At 36.3% G+C, this 25517-nt stretch overlaps 1 protein-coding gene across 5 annotated transcripts in view; it reads right to left on the bottom strand.

Annotated features, from left to right (window-relative positions):
- The window catches only part of CEP170 (centrosomal protein 170), a 112539-nt gene that overhangs the window by 5735 nt on the left and 81287 nt on the right, over nucleotides 1–25517 (bottom strand). For 2 of the 5 annotated variants that reach the window (XM_026081859.1, XM_026081868.1), the window contains exons 11-15: nucleotides 19758–21590; nucleotides 13391–13625; nucleotides 8590–8767; nucleotides 6973–7140; nucleotides 6594–6682 (exon numbers count right to left, since the gene is read on the bottom strand). In XM_026081859.1, coding sequence (XP_025937644.1) covers nucleotides 6594–6682; nucleotides 6973–7140; nucleotides 8590–8767; nucleotides 13391–13625; nucleotides 19758–21590 — 2503 coding nt within the window. Of the gene's footprint in view, nucleotides 1–6593; nucleotides 6683–6972; nucleotides 7141–8589; nucleotides 8768–13390; nucleotides 13626–19757; nucleotides 21591–25517 lie in introns of those variants that run through there. The other 3 variants (XM_026081879.1, XM_026081899.1, XM_026081890.1) reach the window with 2 other exon arrangements.

Below are 25517 nucleotides of genomic sequence, written 5' to 3'. Positions count from 1 at the left end.
AGAAAGTCTGACTACTGGAAACGTTTGGAGTCAGTATACAGAAAATCGTATGTAGTTACCCTTTCTGTACTTTAATAGCATTTAAATCACTCTGGAAATCAGTAAGAACATAGAACATAAGGCTTTATGTAGCAGAAAACTTTAGCATCACTAATTCAGAAACTATTGTGACACTGCTTGTTTTTTTCATTTACGTTCTTATTCATTTTACATTAAAATACTTCCACGATTAGGTATGTGATTAAGGTGCTTGCTTGTGCATGTGGTAGATTCAGCCTTCCTTTCTTTTAGAGATAATGCTATTATTTCTCTTTCACAACTTGAAAGTTTTCCATTTCAGAGGTCTTTTTATTTAAAATGTTTTGAGAGAAAAATAGAAAACTGTAATTTAAAAATGGTCATTATTATCACTATAAAGTGAACAGGCCCATTTGTTTTTGGTATAATTTTAGAAAGACTATTGCCTTTTTACAACAATTTCTTCAGTTCCTCGTTTAATACATTTTAACCTTCTGGAGGTCTACATCGCTATTTCCTTTCACAGAATCACAGAATCGCTGAGGTTGGAAGGGACCTCTGGAGATCATCTAGTCCAACCCCCCTGCTCAAGCAGGGTCACCTAGAGCACATTGCACAGGATTGCATCCAGGCGCGTTTTGAATATCTCCAGAGAAGGAGACTCCACAACCTCTCTGGGCAACCTCTTCCAGTGCTCTGTCACCCTCACAGTGAAAAAGTATTTCCTCATGTTCAAATGGAAGCGTCTGTGTTTCAGTTTGTGCCCGTTGCCTCGCGTCCTGTCGCTCGGCACCACTGAAAAGAGTCTGCCTCCATCCTCTCAGCACCCTCCCTTCAGATACTTGTACACGTTGATAAGATCTCCTCTCAGCCTTCTCTTCTCCAGGCTAAACAGGCCCAGCTCTCTCAGTCTTTCCTCATAAGAGAGATGCTCCAGTCCCCTAACCATCTTTGTAGCCCTTCGCTGCACTTGCTCCAGCAGTGCCACATCCCTCTTGTACTGGGGAGCCCAGAACTGGACGCAGTACTCCAGATGTGGCCTCACCAGGGCTGAGTAGAGGGGGAGGATCACCTCCCTCCACCTGCTGGCAACACTCTTCCTGATGCASCCCAGGATACCATTGGCCTTCTTGGCCACAAGGGCACATTGCTGCCTCATGCTTAACTTGGTGTCCACCAGCACTCCCAGGTCCTTCTCCGCAGAGCTGCTTTCCAGCAGGTCAACCCCCAGCCTGTACTGCTGCATGGGGTTATTCCTCCCCAGGTGCAGGACCCTGCACTTGCCTTTGTTGAACTTCATGAGGTTCCCCTCTGCCCACCTCTCCAGCCTGTCCAGGTCTCTCTGAATGGCAGCACAGCCCTCTGGCGTATCGGCCACTCCTCCCAGTTTTGTATCGTCAGCAAACTTGCTGAGGGGGCACTCTGTCCCTTCATCCAGGTCATTGATGAAGAAGTTGAACAAGACTGGACCCAGGACTGACCCCTGGGGGACACCGCTAGCTACAGGCCTCCAACTAGACTCTGTGCTACTGATCACAACTCTCTGAGCTCTGCCATTCAGCAGTTCTCAATCCACCTCACTGTCCACTCATCTAACCCACACTTCCTGAGCTTGTCTCTGAGGATGTTATGGGAGACAGTGTCGAAAGCCTTGCTGAAGTCAAGGTAGACAACATCCACTGCTCTCCCCTCATCTACCCAGCCAGTCATTCCATCATAGAAGGCTATCAGACTGGTTAGGCATGATTTCCCCTTGGTGAAGCCATGCTGACTACTCCTGATCACCTTCTTTTCCTCCACATGCTTGGAGATGGCCTCCAGGATGAGCTGCTCTTCTTCCTTCTTAACATATTCTTTATATTAAAAGAATATATTTAGATGTGCCTACCTTCTTCTACTCTTACTTTTCCAGTCTTCCTTTCTGGGACAAATTTTCCTAAACATTATTTGATTGTGTGCAGTCCTCATCTTTCTTTTTACACTTTGCAGGTCGTACAGGAAACAGGAGAGACTGACAAGCTGGTACCCACACTGACTCGCTTGCTTTGCCTAAATTTTGCCAGGCTGAAAAGGTACTTGCCTGCTACAAGGCAAGGCAATAATACCACAGTCATGTTGTACAGCACTGATAAAATCACGTAAGTCTGCTCTCTATGAAACCTACTTACCTCTTCCCTCTACAATCTCTGAAAAGTCCTGCAAGCTCATTACAACGTATAAAGACAGAAAAACAGACAAACTGGATATACAGTCTAGTGGTGGTGAAGCCACCATTAGAGTTTGTTAGCAAAGATTTGGTTGTATGATACATGACGGGAAAGTTGCAGTAATTTTTAAATATAATGTAGTTTTCTATACAGTACTGGATGAGAATCTAAGTGAATACACACAGCAATGAAAAAAGATACATTATAAAGAAGCAACTTAGCAATACCCAAGCTACAACCATATCCTGAAGAAAAGAATATACAGAGGTGTTGGTGAAAGAAAAGAATCAGGCACTTGAATCTGATTCAAGCTGGACACCATGCCAGACTTGGAACAGAACAGCCTGGCCCATGCTCAAAGAATCTAACAGAGAAATACAGCGTCAAAAAGCTTCTCTCAATTCTATTTCTTAATCACATTAAGAAAATATATAAGGTAAGAATGACAATGAAACTCAGTGGAATTCAGACATTATCTGGAATGAGAAACCAAGAAATGGCAGCTCTAATCAAGCAGGGGAAGGAACAAGTCAAGCAAAAGGATATGCATTTCCTTCGCTTCTCAGATCTATTTATTTTCATTTTTCTTTTCAGCTCATTTTAATTTCTGGTAGATCTTCTGGTCAAGAATGACTAAAAATACTTATGTCCTTAATATTTTAGCCAAAGCAAAACTGATCTTTTTAGTAAAGTTAGCTATTGCAACTAAAATATTAGAGAAAGAATAGCGTTCACATTTACAGGAAGCATGTCTTTTTCCATTTGGCCTCAGCTAGAAGAGACATAATTTTTTTAATGTGTAAGACGCAATTTGTAAAAACTGTAATTGCCCTATACTGCCTCTATTTTTTGACAGAAATTTACGTGTGTAAACAATTAAATTTTAGGCAGGACTTTTAAAAGCACAAAACACAGTCAAGCACACAACTATTAATGGCACCTTTGAAAATTTCTCCTCCCCTTTTAAGTTCAAGTACTCTCTGGAGGAAAGGCAGCTGGCAAAACTGCCAGCTTGACAAGTCTTGATTGAATCTCATCACATCTGCCGTGGGCAGAAATTTCAATTTGCTTAGCTCCAGTGAAATGAGCAGAAGTATACCAGTCAATGGAACTTATCTTTAGAAATTTTACCTTAGCTTTGTTTTGATGTACATAGGTCCTTGTTCCCTTATATGTTCCCTAAAAACCAATTCTTGACTACTGCTATTTTTCTAATTTAAAATACCAATAATATTACAAATAATTTCATATTATTCAAATCCATTTAAAGTAGCACGACTGCAAAACTACATCCTTTTCCATTTTATTATTAACAAGGAAATGTTGATCACGCCTCTGAGGAAAATGCTAAAGCATTACTTACTAATGAAAGTCTTCCCATTATATTTTTATGGATTTATCCATTTAAAGTAAGCAAGTGGAATTGCATATGATATTTATAGGTATGCTTATATTACTACATTAATTATAATGTAGCTGACCAACCTCTTATAAACTCAGAAAACTAAATAGAAAAATATAAGCCTTGATTTTATAGTTACCTGCTTTCCTCGGAAAGAATTTACATGCATAAATTTGTTTTAAATAACTGCACTGAAATCACAGGTTTTTTTTATTTTAAATAAACTGCAGCAGTGCTGGCAATACATTTACAGATCACGAAGTGTCCAACTGACAAGAAAAATCAGGACAAAAAACCCCCAGAGTATCAAACACTGAACTATATACTGCTTTTGAGGCACTTTAAGATACGTATCATCCTAGAAATCCACCACAAGTAAGTCAATCAATAAGCAAGATTCTTGTTCCACTGATGCAGCTTTAACAGGAAAAAAAACTCCTAGTAAGCAGAGTTCCACATGGACTTCACAGTATTTTCTATAGAATTATGCTCAAAACTATGCTGAATTAAATTTGTGATTTTGTGATTAATGTCACATATCTAAGATTTCAATATCTGACACTTCCTAGACAAACTGATCAATTACAGAAGTAATATTTTATCCCAGTCTAAAAATTACACACAAAATTCTGTCAAATGACTTCCTTATTTTTAATGTACTCTGTTTTTAAATAACTAACTGAAGAAGATATGAAGCAGGACATGTGAATTATACAACCCTGAACTTTGTATTTGAAATTTCCACTTCCTCCTGTCAACCAAAGTGGTCAGTCCTCACAGGGCTGCACATTCACTCATTCAAGTTAAATGCAGCTGTTGCTAGAGAAACAAGTTGTTATTTTTGACATGTCTATACTTCCTGTCAGCTGCTATAATATTTAATGAAAGGATCTATCTAAACATGTGAGCTTACAGTATAGAATATAGCACAAGAGAATGAAGGCCCAGGAGATACAGAGCATTTGTAACACAAAATAGAGTGTTACATAAATACATAAATTTGTAACCATTATCAGAAAGAAAAAGTTTCAATAAAAAGTATGATTGCAGCATATAAAATTCCCAGCACAGACCAGAACTATCTCAGTTCACAGTAAAAGCAAAACAAAACTGGAAAAAGACACCTCTTTTCCCCCTTCTTCTTCCCCACCCCCAAAAGCCCCACCACACCTAAAAAAACCCCAACACCCCAAAAACCCAAAAAACAAACAAAAAAACCCTCATGACTTGTATTGTAAAGAGCTTACCATACAGGTAATGCTGTGTCATGAGGATTGCATGGGTGAAAACAAGAAAATATCTGTTTGAAAGTTTAACAAGGAGGTCAACTGTTATTGAAGGAAATTTGAGGGCAAAAGCTGTGAATAAGAGGTTTAACAGTGAGGGCGGGATAGACCACAAGTGATGTTGAAAACAAAGTCCAGAAACGTATCATTTGATTTGAGATGGAACACTGAATGACTGAAGGGGTGCAAGGAAGAGGGTGAAATATTTGGTCTATGGAAATGAACTCTGTGCAGAATTCTGGACAGATATAAGCAGGGCAGAATAGCAGCTGGAAACAACAGAAAAAAAGAAAGTTGTACAAATTGAACTCAAACTGTGTGGATGAAAAAGCTTTATCACAGAATATCAAAGAACAGTTAAACACAAATACATCTAGATGCAGATGTGTCTGTGTAATAATGGCAAATTAACTCTAAGCTTTGGCAAAGGCAATGCCAAATACTGATGAAAATTAGTGGAAGACAGTATATATGCTGGAGTGAATATGAAAACCAGGCTTGATAGCAGTCAGCACATTTACCAGAATTTAAGACAATAGTGCTGGCTGCTATCATACTGCTTTACAAACATAATTGTTCCATGAAGCTGAAATACAAAATTCCATTGTTAAAAAGCATCGAACAATTCTAGTTGTTTTATTTACTGCAGCCATTTCAAAATTTTCTCATCTGATTACTATGCTAGTAGCTTCTCAAGGTAATCATGGTGATAGACGTCCCAATTAAACAGAAATGCCATGTTCTACAAAGGTGAAAAAAGCATTGTGTGAAATTGCAAAGAAGCTGTAAAGCTTCATATAGATGGAAAGATTTTATCACCAGTAGGAATTACTGCAATCGTCTAGTTACACCTTCTGAAGACATGAAAGAGGAATTTTATGTACTACAGCTGCAGTCTTTCAAGATGATAACTTAAGCTGCTGCAGCTTGTTTTATAAATGGAGTTATATTCCTGGGGCTTACTGACATCTTCGGAACAACAGAACTACTGTCGTAAATGTGTGTGAGCAGAGGACAAAAAAGGGGTAATGGAATTACATGGGTGATACTAACTACCTTGATTTTTGTTGCATGGAATTTTGTTATGAAATCTTAACATATCTTTAAGAATTTTTTTCCCACCTTTGACATGAAATAACAGTGAAGCAAGACTTTTCCAAGACCACTGCCTTACCACATTGTCTAATTGACTGTCTCCAGAACAAGTTCTTTTTCAGAAGGATTTATTGAAACTGCTCTCCCATTTGCTTTTTCTTCCTAAAATGGGTGATCCCTAGACCAGCTTGGCAACTATGCAGGGTCCAGTTTTACAGCTCAGCAACATTTTAATCCTGTCTTTTAAGAAAGGGAGTTCTAGGAGACTTGCATAGAGGCAGTGTAGATTTTGCACAGCGTTTGTTTGTGTTGAACCAGTGCTGGACTATGATGGATATTGCTCTGTCCATGCAAACATTGTTGATATTTATCTTCATATAATGTGAAACACACACAAACAATAATGGAATAATTATTCACCCCAAATCTTTTTGAACACTAAAAAAGCCATAGTGAACATTGCTTTTTTTAAAACAAAAATTGCTACCAATACATTTATTTGCTCTACCTGTATTATATACGTAACTGCAACAAGTAGGAATGTCGATGAGAGCAGAACAGTAATTACAATAATAAAAAACGCACCTGATTTTGCCAGCTGTTTTGTCTATGGATTGTCTTATCTTGCGAGAAAATTGGAAGACTGAGGACAACAGCAAGCTGTCCCCCATAACCTGCAATAAGTTTTTATGGGAATTAGATACAAACAATTACGTAAGTTTTGAAATAAAGATTTTTTTTTTAAGTTAAAAAAATTATACTCGTGTTCTAGTCAGTATCCTATACAAACAAACCATATTTGAACATTTTACAAACTAAATAATACAGGAATAATTTTTTCTGGTATTACTGCCACCTGCTACAGGTAGCAAAGAAAGGATTGTGTCTGGAATATTAAATGGGGAGACAATTTTAAAAGCTCAAAATGGACAAGTTACTATAGAAAAACAAGTTGTGTACTCACTTCATCTCTGCTCCAAGTTCTTCTCCGGGTAATTGGTGGGGGATCAAGGGCATCTGTTAGCTGAGGTCTAGCATCAGTAGGCCGACCATTCCCCTCAGGTGGTTTGGCATGCACTAGTGGAGGGATTTTTCTAAAATTGAGACTTTCATCAAACACACGGTCAACCAACTGGGGGGAAAAGAAAGATGCAGTTTATGAAACCTACTGGATATATGCACGATCGGACTAATATTTTTCCATCTGAAACAGATTACAGGAACCCTTTCAAACAAAAATCACTCTGTTGGTCTTGTATGCTGTCAAATAATGCAACTCCTATGTAGCAATCCCTTGTAAAAATGAATAGCTTTTTTTCAAATACCAGACACACATGGCAACAGAAATTAGACTACCTCACAGAAATTTTGCTTATGCACACGTAGCATGTCAGTTACCTATAAACTGGTATTGGATAATTTATTCCTTTGATTAATGGAACATATCTGTGAAATTAAGTACAGTAATACCATAGTTTAACTTTATCCAAACAAGTTAGTTGTACTGTTACAGAAACACCTATACCTACATGAAGGAGATACTGCCACCTGCAGTAGTATGTATGCACTGTACAATATTTTTTTAAAGAAGAAAATGAATTTAGTAATATATGTCAGCGTGATCTAACTGGATCTGAGAAAATGCACACTTCTACTTGCTGAAGTTTAGCCATGAGTCTTTAAGAATTAAAAAAAAAAAAAAGGATCTAGGTGGGTGTAGTTATAATTTTACTGGGTACACACCTCACTGATTTCTTGCCACTGTTTATATCTTTTTTTCCACAGAAAATGACAGTCTTATACTAAACACAGTCAACTAATGTATTAACCAAACCTTATGTACACAAAAATGAGTAAACATATTTTGAAAGTAGTACTATGAGGGAAAAAATACATTCACGACAAATTAGGATGAATTGTAATATGGTAGAAAGAGATGATTTAAATTCAGATCAACATATCAGATTAAAATATTTACCAGCATTAGACCTGTGATGGTTACTAGAACAAGTTAGTCAATATATTCATACAACAGCACACCAGAGAAAGTCAAAGAAAATAAGAACTAATAGAAGCACAGGGCAAACTTATTTCAAGGCAGTTTTTGATAATGTTATTAGGAAAGAAAATGTAAAGGTATTGTTAATGCTGCCTAAGTATTTCAGTGTTCAGAAGAAGAAACTTTTATGTCACCTGTGAAAAGAGGGGCTTTTCTGTTTGTAATAGCTATGCAAAGTATTATATGTACACATCTGTATATATTTATGCATACACACTAGTATCTTTAAATGCACTTAGATACTACCAAGTGGTATCTAAGGCTATGGACAAGCAAGAAACAAATAGCTTTCTTGTCCTATGTTTTGTGGAAAAAAAAGAGACAGACAGAGAGTATGCATTTGGGTGATCTTTTTGACAATCTGTGCTCATAGACTCATTTCTGGGTTGCTTATTTGTTAAAATGTAAAGGAATTTTAAATCAAAAGAGAATGTAGAGATCATGCATATAGGTTGGGTGGAAATAACTAAAAAAAGGCTATGCAAAATGCTAAAAGCAAAAGAAATAAAGAAAAGAAAGAACCTTATGCATTTCTCCATGAAGATCTCCTACCTCTTCTCTAGTGTCTATGGCAGAGCCAGGGGTGGTGGCAGCAGTGCTTACTGTGGTACTGGGGGCAGTGCCTGAAGAAGTCACTGAATCTATCTCTCCTGCTACATCGTTGATTTCCCGTGCGATGAGAGCCAGATCTTGACTGATCCTAGTAATAAAGACAGTGTTACATTCCCCCCCGCAAATACTTCCAGAGCAGTAGAGTCCAACCTGCAGCCTTTGAGCTTCTAGGTTCTAGCTCTTGATAACTGTGCTATGATAATGTATATATCATTATAAGCTGAAAATCTGTTTACAAAACCACAGACAGCAAATTTTTAACTGAAGCTTTTAATCCCATGTCTCTCTAGAGGAAGAAGGTAAAAGACACCGAGTCTTGAAAGACAGAGCTTCCTTGTTTTCTTTCTAGTATTCCCAACAGAGGTATGTGCAACACGGGCAGGAAGTGCCCGTGGAAATACTGTGAACATACTGCACAGATGATCTGAGTGTATGCAGTGAAGCTGACACATCCAGAATATCTTTGATTTAATACAGATATGCTACACCACAGTTTGCCTACCTGCAGGTCTGAAATTCCAGACAAATACTCTAATGCTCAAATTTAATCAAGGCAAGTTTTCCTGTTAGAAAAACAGAACATGCCTGCGAAAATCTGGATATGATAGCACAAGTACATCTCACTTCCCAACCGAAGACTCCTATGACTAACTACTCTTTGAAGTGCTCTGAACTGCTGCCTGCCTTTGAAGTTGCTGCACAGCAGCTTTTCCTTTTCTCCTGATGCATGGCATTACAAAATAACTCTGCTCAATCTTCTGCTTAGCAGCAGGCAAGCACAGGAAGGGAGCTTGCCTACCTCTGCCTGTGCCACTCCTCTCCAGGGCACCCCAAGAGAGGGGAAAAAAAGCAGAGGTATGAAAAGGGAATGCTTGGTGGACTGCTCTGAGTTCTAGGTCTTCCAAACTGCTGCTCTAAGCTGGAGATTTGGGGTGCTACAGTTAGTGGTGGGCTCTTAGCCTTTGAGCTACTACTATACCCACCACTAACTATAGCACCCCGAATCTCCAGCTTAGAGCAGCAGTTTGGAAGACCTAGAACTCAGAGCAGTCCACCAAGCATTCCCTTTTCATACCTCTGGCTGAGAGGAATGAAGGCAAAAAAGTCAACTGTGCTAATGTGGTACACTCTAAAACTCCACGAATGGATGCAGTCACCCTTTCAGTGGAAGGACTTGCGCAGCAAGGCTACATGTGGTGCTGGCTGCTGCTTGTTAAGGGGTGAGGCTCCCTCCTACCATTTTGAAATTGCCTTTGTCTTTAGGCCAAAATGAGTGGATGCCACTGGTCTAGAGACAGAGTTTAAGACTGAGAGTCAAATTTATACTAGAAAGACAAAGACAAAACATAATCATAGAAATTTTCAGTCAAATTCCAACACTGGATTTTGTGGCTAAGCATTAGCAATCTGATAAAGCACAACCTAGTGTGGCATGAACAAACATACAATTGGAGTAAGGCTGTGGGATCAATATGCTGCAATTACCTGTAACCACTCAAGACATTATTTCTGAATTCACACAATGAAAGACTGGAACAGTAAAGTAAAAACCAAGTTAATTATTTATAGATTATTTATAAAGTATGTTACGTGCCTACTACTACATTAACAAATTAAATCTAATTGCTACATCTTTTGGGTCAATTTTTATGTCTGTTTCATGTTCTTATATATGTGCACCATTAAATCTCCAAGGTTTGAGCTACTGTTCTGGGTTAAAGAGAAACTAGAGCAACTACTTTCTTCTTTTCAGACAACCACATCAATTTTTAAAGACAGAGAATAAAAGGTATGCTATGAAATGCTTGAACTTCTGGGACAAGTTTTGGTATTTAATGAATAGTTATGAAGAAAAAAAAGGATAGGAAATTGCTATTATCAGCAATTCCTCCACAAGACAAGTGTCATTAAACACTACAACCAAAAGTAGTACAAATCAACTAAGATCTAGTTCTCCAAAGAAATCAGTAATGTTTCAACATGTGACAGCCACTTCAACTGAGTTCTTACCCGACAATCAAAATTCCATAAAATTTCAGGTGTCTACATAAAAAAGAATTCAAATGAATCCTGAAAATTTCATGATAAACAATTCTAACATGGATGGCAAGCAATTAATTTCTTAGACAAACATCATGGTCAAGCACTAGTCATGTGACCAAATTTGAAATTAGTTTCAGTATGATAGTAACCTACAGTCAATACTCAAGTGAGATTCTTTGCAAAGAAATACTCTGTAGAGAAACAATTTAGAGCACTACATAAAATGCATGGCAAAAAAAGAAAATCATGAAACCAGCTGAGAGCTGTGCTTGACTCTTCATAAATGAGGCGTTCAAATCATTTTGCATAACTAATAGAAAACAAGAGTATTCCATAAACATAAGGAGTATGTTTTGTATAACCAAGGATAAGAGCACCTGGCTTCATATGGGGACACCGTGACCAACAGTTCAACAGCCTGGCACTCTAACTCTTACTTACCTCTAGTGAAAGAATACCTGCAGTATTGGCAAAAAAACACAGTAAAATAGTAATACTCCTAATATACATCTGTACTAGCACTTAACTGCTAGATTTCTAATAACATATTTATGCGTAGTCTACTATTTCATGCTTCCTCAATGGAGTAAGTTAATTTTGTAATGATAGTTTGAAAAACTCATATACAATATGATCTTATTTTATTACAACAGAGAAAAATTGCAGTCACCCTGTCCAAAGTATTAAAACTGGAGTCTAATGCTCGAGTTGCTACTTCAATCTATTTAGCAGAATAGAGATGCGAAACTCCTATTATTCTGAGCGTGTACATTCCCTTCAAGCCAAATTTGCTTGTTTCATTAGTTTTTTAAATATCTTTTTCAAATTTTCAATTCAGTGAGTGTTTGTCAATTGTTCAAGTCTGTGAAAAGCACAAACTGGGTCAATCTTTGAAGATCAGTTTAATTACAATATGATGGTAACACAGACAAAACGAAATGTTTCTGTCATATAATCTAAACACTTTTTTCAAACGCTCATTGGTTCTATGAAATACTTAACTTTGCACCTGTCTAATCTGATCTGTTATTCAATTAAAAAAAAAATGAACAGATTTTAATGAGATCATATGAATCCATCTGAACTTTTTTGGTTTTTTATTTTTGCAGGGACATTTCTGCAAGCATGACTGATGACTAGCAAGCATAAATAAATAAGGAAGGGAAATGGAATAATAAAAGAATATACTTGCAGAACTAAAGAAAGCTAACTATTCCACTTCTCACCAGGTGTCACTTTCATATCCCATCATAACGTAGTAACACCAATTACTGTTATCATCCATTCATTTCCACACTTAAAAACACACTTGGTTGCACATTCTAGTAGAGTAACTGCAAATTCAAATAAAAAAACCAAACCTCCCTGACTTCTGCAAGAACTGAATATTCCTTATATACATATGTGTGTGTGCACACATACAAATATATATAATATTACACACACACACATATATAAAGGAATATATGATGTTAAAGTACTTATATTCATTTATGTTCATATAGGTACATTATGACCTAAGCTACAATAAGGAAATCATAGCTTTGAATTCTGTTTTTCACATTTCTGGTTTTAAGCACATCATTCTTGCATTAAATTGATTAAAAATCTGAATTCTCCCATGAGTTTTCTGTATAAGGACAAAATGTACATATCAGAGAGATATGTGTGTGAGATGTGTGAGAGATATGTCTAACCACATTTGGCCATGTTATACGTCTTTGCAAAAATCATAGCCTTACTAGGAATACTGAAGCTAAATTATCTGCAGATTCCATTTGTACTGGCCACTAGATATCCCTATCATTTTAGGATTTTCTTACAATTATACCTCTGTGTTTGCTGTGACCTCTGCCAAGGTTGGGAACTGAAAGTTGGGGACACTTTTTTTTCTTTTTTTTTTTTGCTTTTGTTATCTTAATACCTGTTGATCTAAACAGAATTGAAGGGACTCTGATTTACACAGTTTTATTTATTTAGTGTAAGCTATTTGAAGTGATCACTACCTGGGTATTGCATGATATGAGAATAATCAGTTACTAGAATGCAGAACTGACTACCTTTATCATGGTTCACTTGAAGTGCAGTGCTATCAGCAATAACAGAGAAATTGCTATACTAACCTCAGGCACTAGCAACAATAGAAATTACTTTTTGATGAATACATATGACTTAAATTAGAAAATACCTAACATGAAGTAATGTCTAAATAAACTAAAAATTTAAGCAAGAACATGGTCTTTCACATTGCCAAAACCACTCCTCTCTCAATCACCTATGCATTGATCTGAAATTTTACCTCAATATCAATAGAAAGCTAGTACAAAACCAAATACACTTCTGACTCGAGAAACAGATTGTTAGAGACTAAGAGTTCTACACAAAGTACATCTGTAAGTCCCACTAATGCAACTAGCAGTTCCTACTCTGGGATCTAGCTATCGTAAATCAGCCATGACTATCATCTTCCATTAGAAAAAAAAAACATGCTGGTAACATGAGTGTTCTGTCTGTCAGTCTCTCATAAGAAGAAATTAAAATTAGCCATTCAGCTAGCGAATGGAAGCTCTAGGTAGAGTGATATAGAAAAGCCATCAGCTCACTTTCCCACATACACCTAGCTGGATACAAATCTTTGATATTTTAGACGCACTCCCTTAAAACCAACCTTGCTATTTCTTCGCGATGAGCAGTCCAGTCGCGAATGTAGTCTTCCTGTTCCTTTATTCTGTGCTTGAATGTATTGCTACTTTGAGCTGCTGTCCCAGTGCTCTGCAGTCGTGTGGTTTTCAGGGCTGGAGAAGTACGTAGACGGGTATGTTTAGGGGAATTACGGTTTGATCCAAATTCATCTTCTGAGGTGGAAGCATAATCTGTAGGAAAGCGCCTCCATCTTGCACTTACTAAATTAGTTTAATTATTAAAAAAAAATTATTATTGCATCTTTTATAAGAAATAACAAAGTTATTATTTCAGTAACACCACAGAAATACACAACTATTCATTATCAATCCCCAGATACCTTACAGATGTTTTGACTACATCTTAAAAAGAAAGCTACAAAACTTGTGTTAAATAATAAATATTGATTAATAAAACATAAAACGGATGCTCTTTGTATAATGATGAGTGAAAAATGATGTAAAAGTCAGTAATTGTATATAAGCTCAGGCAAACTGTATTTACAAAACAAGGGCCCAATTCATTAACATTTAAATATATAGTCAGGTTGCACTTTTTCTGCAGATTTTTTCCCAAGTTAAATTCCAGGTTTGAGTGATACACACAAAACTGAAAAGACATGAAGGAAGGATTAAGCTGGCACCAATCCCTGGACACATGATTACATAAAGAAAGCATAAAACTCCTAGAGGGTACATTAAGTATTTAGTACAGGAAAAAGTAATTACTATTGTGTTGCAAAAATGAGAAGCACACCTACAGAAACAACATCTTCAGTGCAAAAAGCATATGTTCTCATATACAGCGAATAAAAATCATAAAGCATATACAGCCATGCTGCTGAAGACGGACTGAAGTATAAGAGAACTGGAACAAAGTAGGAGGCTCTCTTCTCCATACGAATTACTAAAGACTAGGAAATGTGTTTTAGAAATGCTGTCTTCAAACATTCCCAGTGGGATTAGATATCATTAGGTGTAAAGGAGTGCTCATCACTACAATCTGCTAAATATTTGCCAAACTCAGTTATTCATCAGGCTCTAGACTTACTGCAGACATTTTAAAAATTGTGTGTTCACCTCTTGGTAGTTGTTGTTTTTACTACATGAGTAAGAAAAACACAAGCAGTAATAATGATTCCTCCTGAACCATTTTTAAAAACATTACAAATGAAATTTATATCAATGCAAATTTAGGTAACAAAAACTGAAAGTAATTTTTAGTTGAGAAAAGATTTATATAATGCACTGAAATATTACAATATGTAGAACATAACATTGGTGTATAAGCTTACATCCCTTCCCTCATATAAATAATGCTTTTTTAATTGCTGAAAACAAAAATATGCTTATGCAATTTTTTGGGGTTTAAATGTGAGCCTAATTTGAAGTATGTGGGCTTCAAATCATGTCCAATTCTACTAACAATTTTTCAATAATCTAACTTTAGTGAAGAAAATCAAAATGTCTCTCCAGTCACTTACTGTTCTCTTTTAGAGGTTTCAAACTTGTTTTGATCATAGGGAAGTAGAACATAAGCAGAAAAAGCACATTTCCCCACCAATAGCATGCAAGCAATGTGTGACCGAAGTCTAAAGTACTTTATGAGTTGGGCCCACAGTTTATCACCACTTTTTGTTAAAATTCTTTGTTCCAATTCCAATTAACAATCAAAGCAATTATAAAATTCATCTTAAAATCTCTCATGTGAGCTAGTCCAGCAACTCAACACTGTACAATGAGCATATGTAGTCATATATTTAAAAACTAAAGATTGAATGAGAAGTGAAATATCAGAAACAGATTTGATTTCTAGTACTCTACCACTGTAAGTTTCAACAGCAGGATCTGGGTCTGGGAGAAGCTTGGATTTCTCTGTGTACAAAATAGTGTTTTATCATGTTAATTCTTATTAAAACATTCAGATTTGAAATATTTGCTTAATTAAAATCTATTGCTGAGATTAGTGTTAAACCCTCTCTTCCATACAGTATTCCCACTTCTTGGGAAAAGATTCTTAAATTACACATTCATTCAAAACCAATGAATTTTGCAAAAGCTTAAACATTTCAGAGAGAATCTATCTACATGAAATGACATCAATAACAACTAACCACACAGCGGCATAAAACCTCTCTCCATTTTTAAGACCGTTAAAATTTTACAGCACCTTAGAATGGTGTTTGCTTACATGTTAAAAACAGGTTTCTAATTAACATGGGGGGGAAAAAATATTATAGACTGAACAGTAAAAATCTTGAAGTTGTATGATTCATGACAAGCAATAACCAAGCATGCTTTGCATTCAGCTAGCTATATATTTGCACATTTAAACTTTTAAGACAAGTTCTGAATTATGCAGCCCACAAATGTGATTGTAGCTTATGCAGATTTCTGAAAGCTATCTACCAATCAGCTACCTGGGACACCAAAGCCTTGGAATATTGGAACCTATGGCCAGAAAATCCTCCCAAATCCTGGCACCTAAACTGGCAACTAGTCTGCTTGAAGTACAATGTGTTGACAACTTAAGGTAGCAAGTGTAGTGATTCGCTCATGATATCTCACTTTTAAGATTTCAGGACAGACTTTACTAAGCATATCCTTTATAAAATACTCTACTTTCATTGATGCATTGCTTTCTCAAGCTTCATACATTTCAAGGATCCTGAAATTTTGTGCTCCATATTGCAATAATACTAAAGATCAACTAGTAAGGATGGTTTTCTCTCCATGCTCAAACCCTTGTGATCTTTCAGAGATACCTTGATAGCTTCTATCAACCTATCTGCTACGTATTTGCAATGACAACCAGGTCAGCAAGCCAGCAGAGCTGCTGAACGCATGTCAACTAGTTGCTTAACAGGTTCTCTCTGCTCTGAATTAATGCTTACTATTACAGTTGCAGCTTAGCACTCTTTGCCATTGTTTGGCTCACAAATTCCTAAAAACCAAGGAAAGTCTACCTCTAAAATTATCTTGCTCTAGGCCTGATCCAAAACCCGTTGTTCCTTTTCCCAATACATAGCTCTTCCCGTAACACCATCTTCAATTTTCCTCCACAGCTGTGAGAAAAGGTCTTCTGCCTTCTCTTTTTATTGATCAAACTCTACTGTTTAAAATGATTAAATCTTGATTAAATCTTTCATTGCTTGGATTAAATCTTGTGCTGTAAAACTATTAACCCTGCTTCTCATGTTTTTACAGTGTTGTCAGTTATCAAGCCTCCTACCACAGAAATACCCGGATAATTACTTTAATGCTGGTAATTCTCATCTAAGATGTTCCATTTATCTGCTTGCCCTTTCATTTAAAAGCAAGCAATACTTAACTGTATCAAGGCTTAAAAAAGATCCTTGAAATTATGGTCTTGCTGACAGCTCTGACAAATTTAATGCTATTACTTTAAAATTCATCCACATGAAGTACAAGGCAATAAAAAATCCAAAGATTACAGCTTTTTTTCTTTTACAGGCACATATGTCTAAACATTCAAAAAGATTTGGGAAATGCAGAAATAATTTTCTCTTTGGTAGTCTGAGTTTAAAAGGTATGACTGTGCTGCTAACATTAAGTAGTGATCTAAAATGTTGTAATGTTAAGTGAACTCTGATGAGAAGGCCCATGGAAAAATCTTAACACTTAGATCTCAACTGTTTTTCTGGTAAAAGAAAAAAACTAAATCATTGGCAATGACCATTCATTTTCCAGTCTAAGTCAAGGGAAACAAGAAAATAAATCACATTTATATTTTGATTAAGTCTGCCCCAACCAAAACTAAAACACATACAAACATTGAGGCATTTTTCTCAGTCACTTCATTAGCAACTTCCAAAAGCACTGCTATTTAAGTGGCATTTCTACAAAGAAAAGTTGACATTTCTAAAACAAAATTAAGTTCAGGAATTATATGCTTTGGGCCGAAAATTTGTGTTGTATTACATTTTAATATATTTCATGACAATAACACACTATTCAAAGATATTTTAAATATGCTTATATAGGAATAAACTAATAAATGGTATTTTTAGTAACTTGATGCATTGGGTAGTTATTAGACTATTTTCTTTGGTGCTAATGGGAAACTGGAGGTGCACCCAGTTGTGGCCTATGTACGTTAGGAAATCTTACACCAACCTTCAGCAAATTCAAATTTCCCTAAAGTACACCCTAAATGTCCACATTAAAAAATTATACAATAAGCTTACTGACACAGACAAAATTAGGAACTCTAAATCCTAAACAGTAGTACTCTACTAATATAGTAACAAGACTTGAGTGGTTTATTAAGCCACTTTGCTTTGAAAGTATCTGACTGCTTTATTTATTGCTTTCATTTTTTTTTTTTTTTTGCCTTTACAGTGAAATACACTTCTCCCTGATTTTGGCATATAAACTGATACAGCTTTTTATAACAGAAGCTATTTCTACTGTAGATTTTTCAAACAATGGTATTTTGAGGATACCTAGCTATGTTGGGATAGCTCATGAAAAGACAGCATCTTTTCTCTCTTGGAAACAGAGTATTTTATACACGCCACCTTAAATTTTGATTGTGTAATGCAGGTACATCAAAAGAATAACAGACAAAGATGACCATGGCAGACTAGGAAGAGAAAACCAAAAACATTCCACTGAGCAGACCTGGCACAACACTTCAATGCAGCAACCGTGGGGAACTTCAAGAGGCACAGTTCATAAGAGCACAAAACTCAAAATCCATGTAGAGTTTTGTGAAAAACGGAAACAGAAGCCAAGTGACATGAAATATCTGGGTTTTATCTTTTTAAAAATCAATAGCATCAGGATGTGAACTAGTGTTCATTATTAAATTAAACATACAAAAGCAATCTTAACTGACACTCTTCCCTGACCTAATGTTGCCACCTTTCAAACTGCACATATCAATTTAAAGCTCTAATTAAAAATGAAAATGTGCTACTTTTCCTGTAAGATATCTTAGGAAAAGATTGAGTTTTTCTCTGAAGTCTCACTTTTTTTGTATTTTTGCAGACACCTGTTATAATACTACAATAGATACAACTTCACAGTTCAGTAAACATCTCCTTGCATCTCTTCAGAAATTTCTGTTCAGCTAATCAATTATACAACCAATAGTTACTTGCCTGGGAAAGACTGCTAACAATCCTATAAAAGGACATATATGATACACAAGCAACAAATGAGCAACAGGACTCCTGCAAAGGTACACAGGAGAGATGCTTATATCAACTGAGAATGGGAAGCTGTAAAGCAGAATATATAGTTTTGGTGGCAATACATAACACTGGAAGTAAGGAAGCTATTCTATTTTTTTTTCCCCCACTCAGATTGTGGTTTAAAATTAAAATTGGCTCCAAATAAGGTCAGTCTGGTAGTATGACAATCCGAAAAGCAAGATGACACCAATTACAGATATTTGTTTCAACAGCAAGATGACTTACTCAAAACTACATTTTAATTTTGATTGATTTAGTATTGCTGTTGGAAAAAAGCTAGTAGCCTTTCTGCCTGYCTGCACTTAAAGTGTTACGTCACCTTCTAACAGAATGGGTAGGTTAAAATTCATCACTTGTATGGGTTTTCTCTTCTGTACATCTTATAGTAAAGGAGCTACTACTTAAAAGTAACATCAACAAATTTAAACAGAAGCAAAAATGAGGAAGAAGGGTGTTGGGCTCTGTACATACAGATACTTCTCTTTTACAAAACATGATTTGCAACAGAGAACAGAAACTGCTCCAAGGCAAGGCAAATGTTTTGTTAATATAAGCAACTTAAATTCATGATATTTAGTTAAGTAATGTGTGTGTTCAATTTTTTTGTTACTTTACTAGTCTTTTTATGACACCAACCTCACTTTTGTGGTTCAGGAAGTGAATCTTAAATTGTTAATATAATAATGATCATCTTCCTCATGGAAGATTTGCTGTTCAGCATATTTACAAGCCTAACTTAGAAATAAATACTATATTTTCTATCTAGTAAAAAGTGCTGCTGACCTGAATTTTTACCATTGTGACTCAAGCAAATGGATTTCTGCTCTGTTTTTTTACTGTGCAAATCAGTGCTGTTACATCTGAATGCCTCAATGCAATTCTTTGTTACCAATTTCCAAAAAGAAAAAAGCCACACAGTTAAAGGATTAAAATTTCTCATCTTTGCAATCTTAAATGTGAAAGTTCCACAAGCCTAGCTGATGAAGCCTCCTCCTTTTTCTCCAAAGAAATACTGCTTTAACATAACTCAATGAATGCTTCATAAGCACTGTTCCTTAAAAACACTTAAAAAAAATCCACAAGAGTAGGAAAATATCTATTATTTTATGAGACTGGTTCAAATAATCTCACGTACCTGAAGGAGAATTATGAGCGGAAGCCAGAGATTTGGATTTTGAATCTGAAAGTCGAGAAATACTATTAGCTCGAGTTCTAGCAGAAACTTTACTACCATCTCCTGCTGATGTTAATCTTGCACCGCTTCTGATGATAGCTTCTGGGGTACGAGATGAGGCTGTGCTTCTAGTTATTGTTGCTTCAGAATCACTCCGTGCGGATAAAGAGCCAAGTCGAGTTCTGCGAGGTTGAGCAAGCAAGTCTATTCTGGAAATACTTCTCCTCCCCGACGGAGGTTTTGATGTAGAACTTGTAGTGGACACTTCGGAAGCCACGGAAGCTTTATCTGCATCAGCGAGTTCACTATCTGAGGCTTCGCCAAGTCGTGCTCTGCGCAAGAGAGAAGTCCTTGTAGGACGAGGTCTTGGAAGAGTGGTAGATTTACTGGATTGCCCAAGTGTAACAGGAAAGGCTTTTGATTTAGCTGACTTTCCTTCCATTTTGGAATGTAAAAGTTCATCTGCCGAGGCAAAAGGAACTCTTCCGTGTGATTTGCCAGAGTAGGTTTCCTGGTCAGATGATAAGATATCAGAAATAGCAGAATGAGGTACACTAGATGTTTGGTCATCATCTGTCAAATCTACTGATGGTTGTCTCATTCTTCCACTGGACTGCACAGGTTTACGAGCATCAGCTCTAGACCCGCCATCTGAAGATCGACTTTTAGTTTTCTTTTCTATCTTCTCTCTGACATTTGTTGCAGATTTTAAAACTTCCTTTGAAGGGGAACCAGAGGAACATCTATCTTTATATAAAGTTGTAAAGCTCTTCCGCTTCTGTGTGGATTTTCTTTCAGTGTCACCAGTAACAAGGCTGATTGTGCTGGCTGTGTCTACATCTGATTCTGGTGATATGGAATTATCTCTGTTATAGCTAGGAGTCTCAGGACCTTCATCAGTTTTATTTTCTTCACGCAATTTAGCTTCAAGGAAAGCCATTACAGCCTCTGTGTCTTTCAAAATGAGTGTTGTATCCAGACTGGAATCAGTGTCCATGGAGTCACTTCTCTCACGTATTCTGTTTGCAGGTGTTAAAGGGACAGCAGATCCACTTTGCTTATTAATGTGAGGAATAAGTTCTATAGGTATATTCGTGCTAGGCTTATCTATAGTAAAGCTACCTTGCCTCACTAACGTTTTTGAAGATTCCTTTTTTTCTCCTCCAGATGCTTTAGGACTTTGTCCCTTAATAATTTCTTCATTTTTTCTTCTTTTCCCCTCACTCTGTACCAACTTCATTTCTGCTTTATCGGTAGCATGTCCAGGAGCTTTGCCTTGATTATCCAATGTTTTGTGTGACATGGCAATTTCCTCCCTAGCTTTCTCAGCCTGGTTTGCAACAGGTTTTGCAGAAGATTGTTTTGTGGGCATCCAGTGTCCTTGCTCCTTTCTTTCTTGTTGCTGAATTTTTGCTAAGGCTTGTTTTACCACAGAAGTTTCTCTGCCAGTTTCAACTTTCTCTTTACTGGAAGAGCAGCTGCTGGGGAAAGAAAAAACTTTGTCTCCAGCAGCTTTGGGTGAAAGACCATTCACTGTTCTGCTTGCCTTCGCCATACTTCTACTATCAGTATCCAAGGCACGAGTTGGAGTTTCTTTCTCCTGAAGTTCAGTGTCTTGCTTTTCACCTATCTCTGATCTTTGATGAGATGCAGTTTTTACTTTTGAGCTTTCATTCACTTTCTCCTCTTTAGGAAGCTGTGGAAGTGTCCTCCTCTTTCGCTCACCTTGGCCGGTCATAGAAGCGGCTGAACCAGTGCTTCTAACTGAAATACCAGATTCACTGATGTCTGTGTCTAAAAACATAAAAGAAAAAATATCTAAGAAGTCATTAAATACAAACATTAAATTCCTAAGATTACCTGAGACTAATAAAACAATGTAAAATAGAACTGAAAAAGACATTAAAAAAGTCTTTAGTCCCCCTCTCTGTTCCATGGCAGGAACAATTAAACTTAGACAACTATGTGTTAAGAAGGGTTTAATAAGTTCTCAAAATCTCTGATGCTGGAGATTTGATTATCCCTATAAATGATTTCAGTGCATAACTCTCCAGATTTTTTCCCTAATCTTTAATCTGAGCTTGATTTTCTCCAATTTAGCTCATAACTACCTGTCCTATCCCCATTGAGTATCATTTCCTCTTCACAGGACATCACTATAGAGCTGAAACTCTGTTTGTGAATTAGATTAAGTACCTCCAAACTATGATAAATAAGTTGAAGATAACTAGCTGTATTATTTCATTTTACTGTTGAAATAAAAATATAATAAAAGCCCAACAAAAACATAGGCACTAATGTAATAGTTTTAGAACAGGTATTAGAGAGAATACCTGATATTAGACAGATTACGTAGATTAAAAAATATTTCTATATTATTAGAGTTAGAATATTAAAAGTGTCATAGAAAGGAAGCTTATTCTATATAAAGTCATTACAACACAATCCAAAGTGCTGATACAGAGCTTGTGCCTACCAAAACAATGTTTAAAAGTTAGCAATGGAATTACTGCAATGCACCATTTGTGTTTTACCACAGAGATGTGACCAGGCTTGAAAAAGCCACCCTTAAAAACATGCTTCCTAGAAATAAAAAGTTGCAGGAAAAGGAAAGAAGTCATTTCAAAAGTAGGGTAGGAGCGCAAAGACAGAACAACAGACCCTCCTCTTGCTCTGCTACAAACAGGCATAGTTTCTTCCCAGATGTGGACAATTTGGGTTGTGATTAAACATGTGATGGAACAGAATTCTTTTCGCAAGTTCATTTGCCGGTTTTTGCAATATAATGTAGATACACATACTAACATCTGTCAATTCACTTTTCCATGGGAGAGATTAAAAACAACTTCTCTGCATGCTCTGTCGGAATCTTTCTATCAGGCTTGTCACTAACACCTATTGTTTCAGGAATAGAAACTGAAATAACAGGGCTTCCCCCTTTGAGAGAATTCTCAAACCACTTAATCACATACTAACAATTACACTGTATGTATACAACTGTGTATATACACATATGCACACACATATATATACACACATATATAGATATACACCTAACTGAATACTGCATACCTAACTGAATACTCTGCTGTTTTCTATCTGATCTCATTAATCTTCTTTCTTCTTTGCAGTGTCAAACCTTTGATGAAGAATGTAAAATGACTCTCACTTTTTTTTTTAATTTTTTTTTTTTTTTTTGGTATAGCCTGAGTTAGGACACTCATTTGGGAATCAGGAAATATATCTGAAATCTAAAGAAAGGTTTTCTAACTCCTGGTTTATTATTCTTGGGTATCATCAGGCAAGAAAAAGAAATTAGAAGTTTAAAGAAAATCATTATGATTGCTATCTGTGAAGATTAACTTCTCTCAGACACACATACCAAATCAAACCTTTTAGGATATTTAGGCAAGAGGACGACTTCTTGACAAGTTTCAAACAATCCTTATTAGAAGACAGGCATAGAGTTGTTCTACTCTGACCAGATGGCATTACCTTTGGCTGTATACATTTTATGTGATGTTTAACTACTAAGTTTTCTGAAGGAAATACAGGCATCTAAGCCAGCAAGACAGATTTTTTTGAACTGTTCTTTAGATCTATGTATCAAATTCTATTTTCACTACATCTTAGGTGCTTGAATGCTTTCTGGATTTCTCCCTAGGTATTTTGGAATTTTTGCAGTATAGGATTGTGCAGTAGTTGTTTCACTTAAGTCACAAAGTTCATATAATGGGGAAAGAACCATTCATCCCTCCAAAGAAGATCCTAGTCAGCGCCCTATCTGAAATTGACTGTTTAAAACAATACAAAAGCAACCCTCCCGAAATGCAAAGAATCAGTCTTATTACCCTAGGAGCTATGATTTTAAATGCCTTGTATGCATATCTCATCCTGCCGAGTACTACAGAGTTTAGTCATGACTTCCAATATTCTATGTACGTGATACACTACATTATTGAATTTTTCCCCTTTCCACCTCCTTAGATGTTTGGTATCCTAAGGAACAGGATATACAAATTTCACTTGCTAGGGGGAGTGAAAAGCTACTACTGAAGCAGCAGTTACTGTTAAGCATTTTCCCACACGTCGATATGTAAGTTTGCATTGTGCAACATAGAAAGCAAAATTTCTTTGGAAGCTACTACAAAAAGCAAAATAAGACTCAAGTTGAAGTTATTTTATTGTTTACTTTATTAAATGGCCTCACCTTCTAGTCACCTTCTAGGATCCTAAAACCATGTGAAATTACTGCAAAGAGTAAATGATCAGAAAAATAACTGTATTTGATGAACCATTTAATTACGCATTCCCACAAACACTTTCATCTGCTGAATACAATCCTGAATAGACATTCAGTCATTAATCAATACCTAACAGCTTCCTTTTGGAAGAAATTCCCAATAACGTTTCAGATTCATGTTTTTTGTTGCTGTTTATGTAGAAGTAAAGGAATAAAGTAGTAAAAAAATTCAACTCTAGAATTAAGATTCATGCTCTGTCTTCCTTTTCTTGTGCCAGAATAATACACAGAATTAAAAGCTAAGTTTTTCCTGAAGAAGTGATGGCCAGTAAAGAATAAATAAGATTTCTATAAAGAGCATAGAAAGCATCTGTATTAATTTAGTAGCATTATCTAAAATCTGAGGGCAGAAAAATAAGTCTATCACAACTCCACTTACGGAAATGCATGCATTAGCTACAACTAAATTAAGATATCCCAATACAAACAGAGGGAATTTGAAAGAAAAAAAATACCACCTATGAGATTCCAGACTGAGCAGTTCAGGCAAGGGCTCAGTTTATCCAGCCCAGACCAGGAACAAACAGAGTTATCTAAATGTCCCAGGAAATCTAACATTTAGGCAGAAAAATACGGACAGGATATTGGCTTTTTGCTTTTTTATATGTCATGTTGAATGAATAAACAGTTTGGAGAAAGCGCTGTCCCTACACTTTTACACTGGTCTGAGGATCTAGAGAAAAAAACTCTATTGAGTAATAGGCAACTTCAGTTTGTTCTGCAGGCCTGACTGCTAGGCAGAGCACTGGGGCCTGGCTTCCAGCCTAAACAGGGAGAGAATCCCAGGATCCCACTCTGGCAGCTGTAAAGACTTGGTCAGTTGAAACTGCAGTCTTCCGAGAGACTAAGTTAAAGGGCAAAGATGTTGCTTGCTCTGAAATTGTATCAGACATGGATTCTTGACAATCTGAAGAAAATCAGCAGCTATAACAAAAAAAACAAAACAAAAAAAAGAGAGAACATTACACACCCATGAAAAAATATTAACTAAAAAGTTGCTATAGACTAGAAGAAAAATATAATTTATTATACTCACCAATGTCTACCAACAGGTTATTGGACATGTTCAGTAGATGGTAGTATATCTTCAAAAGCGGTGTACACAGAAAAGCATTTCTACTTCTAAAACACTTTTTTTCTTATTACAGATCATTTAAACTTTGTTGTGATGCTGAGAATTTCAAAGTCAACTGGAATAAGATGAAATGCTGGAATTGCAGGACAGAAACATATCTGAAGTAGAATGATAATTAACTACTTGTTGGTCTCTAAGCAGCATATTACTTTTGGAATCTGGAGCAGTCATTGAGATGACATCCATTTGTAATTACCAGTCAATTTTGCAACAAATAACTACATTAATTTGTATAATTTACAGTAGAAAATTAAGGAACTATCTTGCAGGATTTAAACATTTC

The sequence above is a fragment of the Apteryx rowi genome, unplaced genomic scaffold (genome assembly GCF_003343035.1).
Source record: "Apteryx rowi isolate R43461 unplaced genomic scaffold, aptRow1 scaffold_117, whole genome shotgun sequence".
NCBI lineage: Eukaryota > Metazoa > Chordata > Aves > Apterygiformes > Apterygidae > Apteryx > Apteryx rowi.
This window is presented reverse-complemented; position numbering and strand designations above follow the sequence as displayed.